Genomic DNA, 12,782 nt, shown 5'->3' with positions numbered 1-12,782 from the left:
CCAGAACAACGCTTGTGTAATGGCAGTATGGCCTGTCAGGGAGGACCACACAGTGCTGGAGTCTGGCTCTCCTTCACGGCTCAATGTGACCACCTAAGTCCAACTGTTTTTCTGCCCCAAGGTATGGAGGCTAAACCATCTCTACCTAAGACCAACGTGCCTCCCTAGATCACCAGTTGTTTCAGGAGTCATTTAAACATCTATCAAGGTACCACAGAGCTACAGGGAATGCAGACATCCCTAAACTGATCTGACTTCAAAGACGGAGCAACCAAAGCCCAGAGAAGCCCTGTGGTTTGACCAAGGCCACACAGCCAGTCAGAGGCACTGAGAAATATGCAACACCCAGGTGTTTTCATAGCAGGTATCTTACTGTGTAGCATTGGTATTAATGCCTTCATGCAACTCCAAGGCTTGAATTTTGTGGACAGATTTCATCTTTAAACATTAGACAAATGCCTTTGTGTGAAGTCTTTTCTAATTATGAGTATTGGGGTTGTTTTCCTCAAGTAAGGGACAAGTCGGTGTGAGTCTCACCTCAGCGCCAGTGCTGGCTGGGGTTAGCATGGGGTCAGCATTCAGTAATTACATCTCCCCATACCAGGACGGTCTCATGTCAGTTTCCCACCCACCAGCAAGTCGAAACCTACAGAGAGATCCACATTTCCCACTGACATTAATTAGCCACTAAAGAAGCAAATAACTCTAAACCAGCCCTAGATATTTGTGGCCTTTTGGAAAGCTTCTTCGTGAAAAAAGAAGACTTGTAGGGCGATCCTGATGCCCAGGAAGGGAACACACCTTTAAGCTGTGCATCCCACCTCTCAGTCCTGATTTCCTCCACGACTAGAGGGCACACTTGTGTCTTCTAACCCAAACAAGAGCCATTTGCCAGGGGAGTGCTACAACGGAACTGTAGAAGGAGCAGGTACAGTGCCCAAGGATCTGGAATAAAGTCTTGAAGGACAGCAGGAAAATCTGGAGATGTTCCAACTAGACAAAAGACACCACTTCCTTGTGACTCCAAGGCCCTGTCTTATAAAAAACAGAGCAGGGTGTGCTATCCTGCTACAGAGAGAAGGGCCAATGGGGTGTCACTGAGAGGCTGACTTAAGCATAACATGAGAAGGACCTGCAAAGAATAAGGGTGTCTTAAGAATTAGGATGGCCTGTCCTTGTGAGGGAGGAATAAGCAGTCTCTGGAAACAGAAGCTCATCAACAAGCTGTCAGAGATGCTGCGGATGGGATGGATTCAGGGTCTGGAGCTGACCCCAGAGGCACCTTCCAATCCTAAGATTCCAGGGTATCTTCTACAAAATCAAATTCTCTGCATTTCTTTCTAGATTTTAACTACTTAGGAATGATCTTCTGTGCTATTGAATACAATCTAAAATGATTTCCGTTACTGTGAGAGGGCCAGCTTCAGTTTGGAGCCCGGGCAGCTGAGAAACCTTCTGCATTCTCCAACGTCCTGGCCAACCCCACCTGTGTTATCTTCCATGGCTGTTTAAAAACTAAAAAATCTAAAGCACTGCCAATGCCTGAGCATTGAATGGAATGAACACCAAATGCCTACTCTTGTTTATGTCTATTTTTTCTCATTGGTTCATAATATCTGTGTAGTCAAGCGGGAGGAAATTGGCACTAAAAATTCTGTGTCCCTTTGTTGTTGCTTGTCGCAATAGTTGCTAACCAAAATTTGGGTAAAATTAGCCTGTCAGATATTAACAACTCTAGTTTTATTTTCCCACCCTGCCTCTGTTTTCCCTGGCTCTCATGATTTTCTATTTTATCTTACTGCAAGCTGACCTCAAAGCTTTTGGAGGCACGGAGACTAAAATAAACAGATACATGCATGGACCCAGGCCTGTCCTCTCCCATCATCTCTGTGTCTAAAAATGGTGTCGAGCACTTTGATTTGACAGTAAAGAGATAACCATCTTGGACAGGCTGATTGCAAATCAGGTCTCATACTTGAGCTCAAGAAGCAATCACACTTTGCCGGGTCATATTCAAATGCTATTTCCAATTTGCACCTGTCTTCAAAATAAGATCCAAGTCCCTTGAATTGTGAAAGGTTCACAAGGTTAAAAAAAATGATGCCGGTCACTATTTAAATAGCTCCTCTATGTGGTCATCCAGACAGTTGGAGTAAACAACTACCATTTCTGTAACACATCAGCAATGGGATCTCCCAAGAGGACAGCCAAGAAACTAGCTGACGTTCTAGAAGGTAGATAGGCCAGGGCCATAGCTTGCCAAGAACCTCAGTTGTATTTCAGAACCTGATTGCCTTTGCATGATGTTGCTGAGAAATTGCAATAACCAATACTATTGAGAATCCTCTGCACTCTCCAGCTGATAAGCTTTCTGTCTCCAAGAGACTTTTATTATTAAGGGAGACATTGTGCTTTCCGTACCACCCCTGGGTCAATAACAATGGTGTCCATTGAAGAGGACAGAGCAGATGGGACCAACAGGAAAACACATCAAGATTCATAAGCTTTGGGCCTAAATAAAGCAATGTCGGCAATCTGAAGGTTTAATTAGGTGAGGCAGGCAGACGCAGACACACACACACACACACACACACACACACACACACACACACACACAGTATCTATTTATTGAGAAAGATAAAAAGAGAGAAGGCAGGTAGGGGAGAAGCAGAGAGAGGTGAAGTTTTCCGGCATGTCCCGACGCCTTGGATTCTGTCTCAAGAGCTCCTGGCCACTTACTGAGCAGCTAAGGATTGAAAGAAGTGTCCATCCTGCAAATACTTTAGATCCCACAAATGCCCTCCGTCCTTAGTAACCCACGGACAACAGGAACATTTCGATGATGAAGGAGTGTGGCCCACCTAACACTTAGCCAAAGCTGGAAATGGGGTAACAAATGAATAGAAAATGGAAGAAAAATAAAGCCCTTGAGACTGAGCCAGCGGGACTGGTGGAGGCTGGAGGGCTCTGGGCTCACATTACAGGAAGAGTCTTTCATACCAGACGTCAGAATGAGTGGTGAAGACTCCATCCTTGAGGGACTCGGGCGACATCCAGCGCACAGGCAGCAATCCCTTCCCTCCTTTCCGGTAATAGTCTGTCTCATAGATATCTCTCGTCATACCAAAATCTGTAGGGTGGAGAGAAGGTACAAGAGTTACGCCGTGTGAGCAGCTCTCAGGGAGAAGCAGAGACGCGCTATCACTGCTGGAGGAAGGCCCTGTAGCCACGTGCAAGGGGGAACCCACTGTAAGCAGCCCAGGTGTCAGAGTCTGCAATTTTATAAGGCAGAAAGAATACGGGATGACCGATGAGTCATATGACAAGCAAATACCAAGAAATCTCTGCTTTTAAATCCATTTATAATTTGATTCTTTTAAAAAGTTAATTCCCTTATTGCATTTAAAATGAGAGGCAGTTTACAAATTATCAAGTTCCACAGTTTATTAAGAAAATATGTTCTGCATAGACCAAAGGTCATTTGTATATGGTTTTAAAACCTGAAGAAATAAACAGAAGCATGTTGACTCTTATTTACTTGGTAGCATTGCCCCATTGCCAGAGGAAAGAAAACAGTCTCACTGTCTAATAAGGGGAAGAATATTAGGGGTACCAATTCATGATGAAAAAAGATGCCTAAGAAATGCTATTTACTAGGCCCCTGAAGCTATTACTCGATAATGTTTTTCACCATAATACTCCCACTCATTTTTGAAAACACCTTCCATTTTCCATGTCTCGAGAAGATGTCACATAATTATGTTTGATGGCAGGCTTGCTTTATAATCCTAAATTATTGCTTCTTTGTCAGATTTTGATTTTCCACTCGATCATGCAAACTTTTCTTACAGGGACTCTTTCGTTCTCCTTCCCAGAAGAAAGGGCTGCTCTCCTTTTTAAAATGCTCATTCATGTCTCTAACTCTGCCACAAAGAGGTACGATTACAAAGCAGACACAGAGAACAAAGTTCCTCGGACGTTAACCAACATAATTTACTTGTACTATGCAGGGGCCATCCAATTGCCTCCGGTAAAATTATGTTTATAATCCACGAGACACTGGGCATTGGAAAAACATTTCTGAACCGCAGTGAAGAATAAAAATGAAGTGGCAAAGTCTTATCTCTGAATTAATCCAGTGACATGCAAATTAGAGGATCTGCCTTTACTTGCACAAAAATGAAAAAAAGAAATCCCAGAAAAAGAACACAAACTATTTCTTCCTTAACACAAAAGAAAAATTTCAGATTTTAGGAAGAAAGATAACAAGTACAAAGAAAATGTCACTAGAAATATGGCACATGGTTAAACAGCAAATACAGTCCTTGCTGATTTGGGCTTTAAATGACAAGTGGCACAAAAACAGCTCTGCCCCTGTGATGTGAAGCAGGAGGAAAGTAGCATAACCGAATTCCTGCCTCATGTCAGGAGCTGGCGGGGTCGGGGGAGAACATTGATGAGCACAGGAACTAACATTTACTGAGGACCTGCCCCATGCCAGGCACGTGCTTGGTGCTTTCTTACACTGAGTCCCTCCCACCATCTCATAGGCCTGTTATATTATCACTGCCATTTTAGAGGTGAAGACATTGAGGCTCACAGAACTTAAGACACTTGCCACAAGTCTCTCATCCGTTAATGGCAGAACCCAGATTTAAGCTCAGGCCTGCCCGGCTCCCCAGAGCTGGGGAAGGAGAGTTGGTTGGCATGCCCGTGGGAACAAAAGTGAATCCCCATGGAGAAGTGAGGGGAATGGGAAGGGAAGGGGAAATGAGTGGGGTGTACAAAGGGAGCCCAGACAGTGGCCAGAGGGGATCTTCCCTGGGAGCCCTGGGGCAGAACAGCCTCTCAGGCTTCAAGCGGCATCAAATGTGTGGATGCCACAAAGAGCCAAGTCCAGGGACACAGTGGTGGCTCCTGGATGAGTAACTGAGGACTGAGGGATGTTTGCATTATGATATGGCTCCAATTATCACCTCCAGCTCCTACAAATGAAAAATAAAATAAACTCACCCCTAATTTGGAAACCATTATAGCAAAGATACTCATTGTTCACTAAAGCACCGAAACATTTCATTCAAAATCATTGCTAAAGGAAATAAAATATTGCTAAAGGAAGGTGAGCATTTCCAGAACAGACAGTTCAAGAACTAGACAGGTTAACTTTAAACAGTTTTTGGATGTAAAGTCTCTCTTACAGTTTCTCAGGAGGAATATTTGGTATTTTTCTGAATCCTCACCACCTCACAGCAGGAAGATAAGGGTCTTGGTAAGAGCAGGTGGCCACCTGAGCAGTCCTGAGGTTGTACGTATTTTTATCAGGCCGATTCAAAAATCAAAGCAAAACCCAAATCTAAAACCTGACGTGAATTGTTAACCAGTCATCAGAAACGCAAGCCAACCCCTTTTTGTGGTGTTCCAGTGGGTGGTGGCAGCAAGGGGTCTAAGGGGTCTAACCAGCAGGATGGTCAGCTAAGTAAGCGTTATAACAGAGGGGTCAAGAGCTGACCAGTCTGGGTGTGAACCCCAGTAAACAGTGATCTTCCCTCACCTGAGGGATTGCCACCTCCCCGTCACCACTCCTGCTCTGTGCAGGGGCTTTACCATTAGGGGACTTCCCCTCTTAGAAACTCCAAGGATCCCTGGGGAGGACAACGCTCCTTGTAAGCTAGGAAAATTGGAGGTAGTAGTTTGGATGGCAACCTTTGCTCCCAAGTCAAAATCACCTGAGGACATTGTTTCGTTTATTTCTCTAACCAATGCTTAGAATCGTTCTGCCAAGAAATGCCTCAAATTCCAGGAGAGGCAACCTCAAGGAGTATGGCCTCAACTCATCGTTGTCTACTACCTGGATTGCCATGCCCACGTGCTCTCAGGATTAGATCCACCCTGGCCAGGTTTGTGACTATCAATTGGGGAGAATCATATTATTCCCAAGAACAAGACTTTGCACTCACGGGATGTGCTGGAAAACCTCTCCACAGGCAGGCTAATGCCAACTCAGTCCCTAAAACGTGTGCAAGTTTAGTCCTTGCTCAGACCTGGAAAGCTAAGGACGCACCTCCAATTTTGACTGTGAAATCTTCGGCCACCATGCAGTTCCGGGCGGCAAGGTCTCTGTGGACGAACTTGTTGGCGTTGAGGTATGCCATGCCGTCTGCAATCTCTCCAGCCATCTGGATCATCTTGCTTAGGCTTGGAGGTGCTAGGACTGGATTATTCTGTTGGAGATTAAAAAAGAGAAAACAATTCATGTGAGAACTTAGGAATTTTTTCGACCCCATTCAGTGTTTGCAAATCCATCTTTGTTCAATCTGAGCACCACAGGTCATTCTGCTAAGAAATCGGGACTTGTTCAGAAGAAACATATTATTATGGAGACCAAAGCATCTGCTTCGTGGTAAAGTCATGCGCTTGCTGGCTGACCACATCACTCAGGGCTTCAGAGAGAAACACCAATTAGCACAACTTGGGACCAGCATTTTCTATTTTGGGTAGGGCAAAAATTATTTAAAGTGAAACAAGCAATTTTTGATAATGAGAATTCTTGGTTACTCAAATTCCTTTTAGTTTATATGTTTCCTTTTATTCCTATAGTCAAAGTACAGGTAAAAGGAGGGAAAACATTACAAAGGCCACGTGGAAACAAGCAAATGTCCTTCCCAAATGGATACCGTGCTTTATTTCCCACATAAGCATTCTTATAAACCATTTCATCTTTTTCTTTCTCTTCAACTTTCCTCCAAAGTACAAAAGTATCGAGATTAATTTTTTTCACCTTCCAGTGTGGCATTCCTTGGATTGTCATTTTCTGTGGGCACTGAGGAAAACAAGCACTTGACAATTAATTTAAGGCCAGCTAAAGCTTATCTTGGAGGATGACCAGCATAAAACAGTGACAAGCAACATGGATAAGCATCTCCTCTCTGCAGAAGAGGGCAACATACTGGCTTTGGATTGAAGAGAAATATGCTCAAATAATAATAAACCCATTTAGAAAAAAGTTTTATATAAAACACATGTGCAAGTCTCTCCATCCTAAAAAAAAGTACAAAAGCAAATAAGCACTCTACAGTTTAGATGCTAACCACCTCTTGCTTGTACTAGTGCAATAGATTTTACCTCAGTTTCCCTGACTACAGAGCATCTCTTACAACACTGCAAGCTGTCTTGCTCTTGCAGGTCCCATGCCTCACCTTCCCATGGGAGTTCAAACCCTGTGGGCCACGCAAAAAGCCTAGGTTTTGGGGTCAGATTGTCTGGGCTCCTGCCTGGGCTCTTCCACACGGGGGTCAGCGTGGGTCACTGCTGGGAGGATGACCTGGGATCATGCATGGAAAGTGCCTGCCAGTGCCTGGCCAGGCTCTGTGCTCAGCGGATGTTGACTTTGCCTAGTTACAGCAGTATAACAACTCTCCAAGTACTTCTGGGTTGGTTCCCTACACTCGACGTATATCTGAATTCTGAAGAGACGATCAAGACAGTCTCTGGTGATTTAAAGTACTGATCACTGAGTTGTCTGGGGAAGTGACATAAGTCCCCGAGGGTAAGCCAAAACTGCCACTCTCTTTTATGTAGGAGCCTCATTCAGACAAGCCGTTTCCCCTCAGGACCTAACATTTCCTTTTAACCTTTCCAGGAGTTTGAATGTGCATGGTACACTAGGAAATCTGCAGGTGAAATGTTAAGTTTATGCTCACAATACTTAAGTGTGGAGGATTAAATATAGGTGTTCACTAGAAGTGGTCATTCATAATTAATATGAAAAACAGAATCAATAAAAGGAAGATGATTTTAAATACTGAAAGAGAGGGCTGACATTCTGTCAGTTCCTGGTGCTACACTGCCAATCTTTCAGACATTTTAGAGAACAGAAATCTTTAATTTGCTTAGAGCTGTTAAGACATGTATACACAAGCACCCACATTTAGCAAGGTAAATGAGCAAATCTTAACTCGGGGGGAAGAAGCCAAGTAGAACAGAATGAAACTGCAGGACAAGCATATACATTTTCATACTTGACATGCTTTAGAGAGAACAAGTTTATCTGAGAAACCTAAAAATGAATTTTAGATGTGAAAAGGACTTCAGTAATCATGCTGCCCAACCCTCTTATCTTAAATGTGAGGAAACTGGGGCATGAAGTGGCTGCCTGAGGACTGCAGAGCCAGGACTAAGACCACCTGTTCCAAGTTTTGTGCCTGAAATCGGGGATGAAGGGACTGAGCATTTCATACTTTTGAGAGGTGTCTAGAATGAATCTGATAAGAAATATACTGCCACGTCTCCAGTCACCTATCTGCTGAAGGTTTCTCCTTCATGCTGGCTTGTGCATTACAAAGTGGGTCAGGAAAAGGCACTAAGATCCAGGCAGCTGGGACGCAGGCCGGGTGGAGGGGAGCAGAGGTGGACGTCTGTCAACTGCCCTGCTCAGGGCCTCGGTTCATACTCGGCCTTGTGGTCCTCACAGAGTCCCAACCATCATCTGCTATGAATAAAGGAAGCCACAGGTGAACAGGTGCTGACAACTAAGATTAAGGAACTACTACTTGGGAGATGATTAAGTGGCAAATTAAAAGAAGAAAAACAAAAGATTAAGCTCAAACAGAGAAAGGCTACAGAAATTCAGAGGGGTCGAGACAGGGCAGTATTCTAGGGAATACACGCAGACACAAAGCTCACTCACAGGTGGCAAAGTCAGGGTCAAAGTGAGGACCTGACACTCACCAAGGCAGCCGAATGAAAGGCAGATGTTGCTGGTACTAGTTCTCAGTCTTTACTTACCAGTTCACTCTTAGAATTACTCACTTAAAAGTCATGCCTCCATGTGTTAACAAGCTGGCTGTAGGTTCATGCTACAGAAAGGAGACACTGTCATGACTAATGAAAATCTGCACAGGACTTCAGCAGGTTTAGAATTGGGAGCTCGTAACACAAACTGATATTTTTTTTTACCAGACTAAGCAGCGATCGTGCAGCTGAGGCGCTTATCATTCAGAAGCACAAGCAAAACACTGACTCAGGATCCAGCCTGAAACGTGGAGGCAGAGCTTGAGAATTCGAGCTTCCTCATCTCAAGGCACAGCCTGCTGACAGTGTGGGGGCAGGGCATGTGTGTGGGGAGGGGTCTTGTGAATGAGCAGATGTCCGTGCACAGCACTGGGTGGGAAGCCAGCCCAGCACAAGAATCTAGTCAACCTAACACTGCACTCTGACAAGCATTTATTGCAAGATCGCCTGCCACAAACATGGCTCTGAGCTACAGGCTGTGCCTGGGACGAAAAGCTGAACACAGTGGGGTCGATGGGAATACACTCAGAGAACCAAACAAGAGAAAATCGGTGCTCAGAGAGAAGTCAGTGGAAATTAGGGAGAGGTGGCGTTGGAGGAGGTAACCGGAGGTGGAGGAGATGCAGCAACAAAAACACAGAGGTTCCCAAGTAAAAGGGTATTTGATGAACAGCAAGTGCCTCCCACTAAAGAGCAAGGTCTCTCTCTAGTCAGGGAAATCCCTCATAGAAGAGACCTATAACCCAGCATGCAGCAAGAAACACTCAATGTTGAAACGTAAACAGACTGGAAGACACAATATCTTCTGGGGGAAGGCTCTAAAGGAAAGAGAAGAGATAACAGGCAAAGTTGGTTAAAATCAAAACTGACCTCCATTTCTGGCCTCAGAGACCTGAGATAACTTTTGAGATCCCCCCGTGTCATCAGCTCCATGATGACCAGCGTTGGCTGGCCCTGGGACACCACACCCAGCAACCGCACCTGGGAGGAATGATAGAAAGAAGGACTCAGAGGGTGAGGATTGCCCAGGACTGTCACCGACCCCCCCCACCCCCCACCGCCATCACTGCTAGAACTTTGAGTGCGGTGCTGGGACCTGTGGGGGCCAGGAGCAGAGCCCAAATGAGCAGGCCACAGGGGCTCCACTCGCCAGGGTCTCCATCAGATCCAGAACCTTCCTATGCACAAGTATCTAAAGGCAACAGTAAGACAATGGGGCAAGATACAAAACCCACAAGTGTGGCCACTGAAACACGGGGGCTCCAGTGACGTGTTCTCCTGTGTCAGATTTTGGCTTTTCAGGGTTTTCTCTTACCACATGGTGACAATTGAACTCCTTCATCACTGAAGCCTCATTGAGAAATTCAATCCTTTCACGCATGCTTGCAGCCTCGTTCACCGTTTTAATGGCCACTCTGGTTTCAGGCTCATCTTTGACCACGCCCTTGGCAACTCCTTCATATACCATCCCAAAGGAGCCCTGTCCCAGCTCTCGGCTCATGGTGATCTTCTCCCGAGCGACCTCCCACTCATCAGGGACATACACTAGGGAAGAAGAAACCAGAACTGACGCAGGTGTGGCAACGAGCCCCTGGGCAGAACGTGCTTTTGGGGGAAACTCTGGGCCAAGGAATACAAGATGCCACTTCTTAAAGCCCACAGAGGAGAGTATCAGGAGACAGTGATGTGACTTGTTCTGAAACTTCCCACATGCTGTGGATGTCAGCACGGCAACTGTAGGGTCAAACACTGATATTTCACATCTTCAAGGATTCCTAGATAATTCAAGGATACTAACGACACTTAAGAACCAGAAAGTAGTCCAATTTGAGACGTGCTGTAAGTATAAATTTCACACTGGATTTCAAAGACCTAGTACAAAAAATAATGTAAATATTTCAATAATTTTTATACTGACTACATATTAAAATTGATAATACTTTGGATATATTGGGTTAAACAAAGCATATTATTAACATTTATTTCACCTATTTCTTTTTACTGTTTTTAATGTGGCTACTAGAAAAATTCCAGGTTACACATGGGCCTGGCATTGTATTTCCAGAGGTAGCACTGCTCTAGTCTGGACAAAGTGTCTCCAGCCTCGTGAAGGACCTGGGGGCATCTAAGGAGGCACAGAAGCACCTGTGCTCTGGCACAAAGGGGCATTCGGTGGTAAGCAGCGTGGAGCAGCCACTGATGAACAGAGGGGTCTCGCCAGGGCTTTGGGCTGGGCTCTGTGAATTCAGGGCCCTGCCACCACTGGGGTGAGGGGCTGGGAGATGGGGCATGGTAATGACTGAGCCTGAATATGGTTTCCTGTCCAGCCTATGCTTCTGGTTGGATTCAATCCCGTTTAAGAAATAAATAAGCAAACAATTCTAGGCAAGACGGAAGGAGAAAGAGAGAGGGAAAGGAAGAAGGGAGGTAAGAAAGAAAGGAAAACAAAAATCAGAAGACCCATCCCACAACTCTGAGGAGTAGGATAAAAACTAAAATAAAATCAACCTGTTGCATAAGCTCCACAAGAAATTTCAATCACAATCATTTGCTTCTAAAGCTGTGTGCTTACATCCCTGCCTGAGAAGGGAAACCCCAGCGGACTCCACCGCACACTAACTGGCAGGAAGGAGGGGTCCTGGCTCAGAAACGCAGAAGGACTGGGAACCTGGCACAGCATCTGTGTTTGCTTTGATGCTTTCAGACAGTAACCTTGGGCCTGTGGCTGGATGTGAGAGAAGCAGTGGGCTGACAACTGTACCAACATCCCCAAGTCCCAAGCGATGTCTTAAAGAAAAGATGTCTATAAATTTGGCCCAGGAGATACTACCAACATACCCCTCTGAGAAGTGTCCAATGTGGACTATATTAGTCAATCTAGGCTTTTCTTTCATACACATTTTTGTATTTCATAGTACATATGTGTTTAGGAATTTCACAAATGGGAGCCTGCCCTCCATATGGCTTAGAGAGTTTATAGCCCTGAAGAAGAGGCTGACGCTGGCTTAGGAGAGTAAGTATGCAAGACAACCAGTAGATAAGACTCTTCACAATGCCTCTCAGAAAGTATAAGGAGACACTGTCTATATCCATTTATCTCTGAAAATCCAGGCTTGCTTTTAATCAGCATTAAGTATGTAGCACACCATAAAACACGGAGTTAAAACCAATCACATTCATTCCTTGGGAGGTCCCTGAAGTCAATGCTCGCAATACTTCTCTCTAAATTCAACCCAACAACTCTGACTTTAACCAGCAGTGCTAAGCCCTGGCAGCCAGCAGCAGTGTATGTGCACAATGTTATCAGCACTTCCCTGTAGGGGATTTTCAGTGTACTCTGGAGAATGGTGACATGCAGATTAGCTTTTGGAGAAAGAAGTTTTTTAAGCATTTTTGAACTGTAATGTCATTTTGTCGCCCCTTGAGGAAACTAGCTATAAGGTGCTTGGCAAAAGGCTGAATAAATTAAGTTCAAATGAGGTGACACTGTTCCTACCTGTTGGCCTGAGTGACAATGAGTTTGTTTTTTGTCGTGTTTTTAAGGAAGAATCAAGACACATTATGAAAGCATTCCGGAAAGACACAAAATTTGAATTCAAATCACCATTAGAATCTGATATTATTGTACTAATGCTTTCTCTAAACTTCCTGGACCCTTCAGGGTCAAAAGCTATAAATGCCAATCTTCTGTGCTTTATTTCAAAGCAGAGCAGATTCTCCAGAATAGTCTTATTCCACACTTACAGAGAAGGGATGTGGCCTTGCATTTCCCCTATAAATTCCATTAAGTATGTGATGGCTCCTTACCTGATTTTTTTTTAAAGCTCTTATTTATACAAACAACACATAAAAATCTTCTTGCTTTTTTTAAAGAAAAAGACCTTTTCCACAAGTAACTACTCTTTTTCTAAGTTTGATGTGTATCCTTCCAGAATGTTCTCTATGACTTATATACATACATACATACATGGGGTATAGGAGCGTGTGTACAT

The 12,782-nt window shown here is 44.5% G+C and overlaps 1 protein-coding gene across 2 annotated transcripts in view; it reads right to left on the bottom strand.

Moving 5' to 3' along the window:
- The window catches only part of IGF1R (insulin like growth factor 1 receptor), a 291,412-nt gene that overhangs the window by 18,404 nt on the left and 260,226 nt on the right, over nt 1-12,782 (bottom strand). For both annotated transcript variants that reach the window (XM_046654424.1, XM_046654425.1), the window contains 4 exons: nt 10,106-10,335; nt 9,661-9,771; nt 6,062-6,221; nt 3,001-3,130 (listed from right to left, as the gene is read on the bottom strand). In XM_046654424.1, the coding sequence (XP_046510380.1) occupies nt 3,001-3,130; nt 6,062-6,221; nt 9,661-9,771; nt 10,106-10,335 (631 nt within the window). The remainder of the gene's footprint in view (nt 1-3,000; nt 3,131-6,061; nt 6,222-9,660; nt 9,772-10,105; nt 10,336-12,782) is intronic.

This window comes from Equus quagga, chromosome 2 (genome assembly GCF_021613505.1).
Source record: "Equus quagga isolate Etosha38 chromosome 2, UCLA_HA_Equagga_1.0, whole genome shotgun sequence".
In the NCBI taxonomy this organism is placed as follows: domain Eukaryota; kingdom Metazoa; phylum Chordata; class Mammalia; order Perissodactyla; family Equidae; genus Equus; species Equus quagga.
The sequence above is the reverse complement of the archived record's forward strand: the minus strand, read 5'-3'. Positions and strand labels throughout refer to the sequence as shown.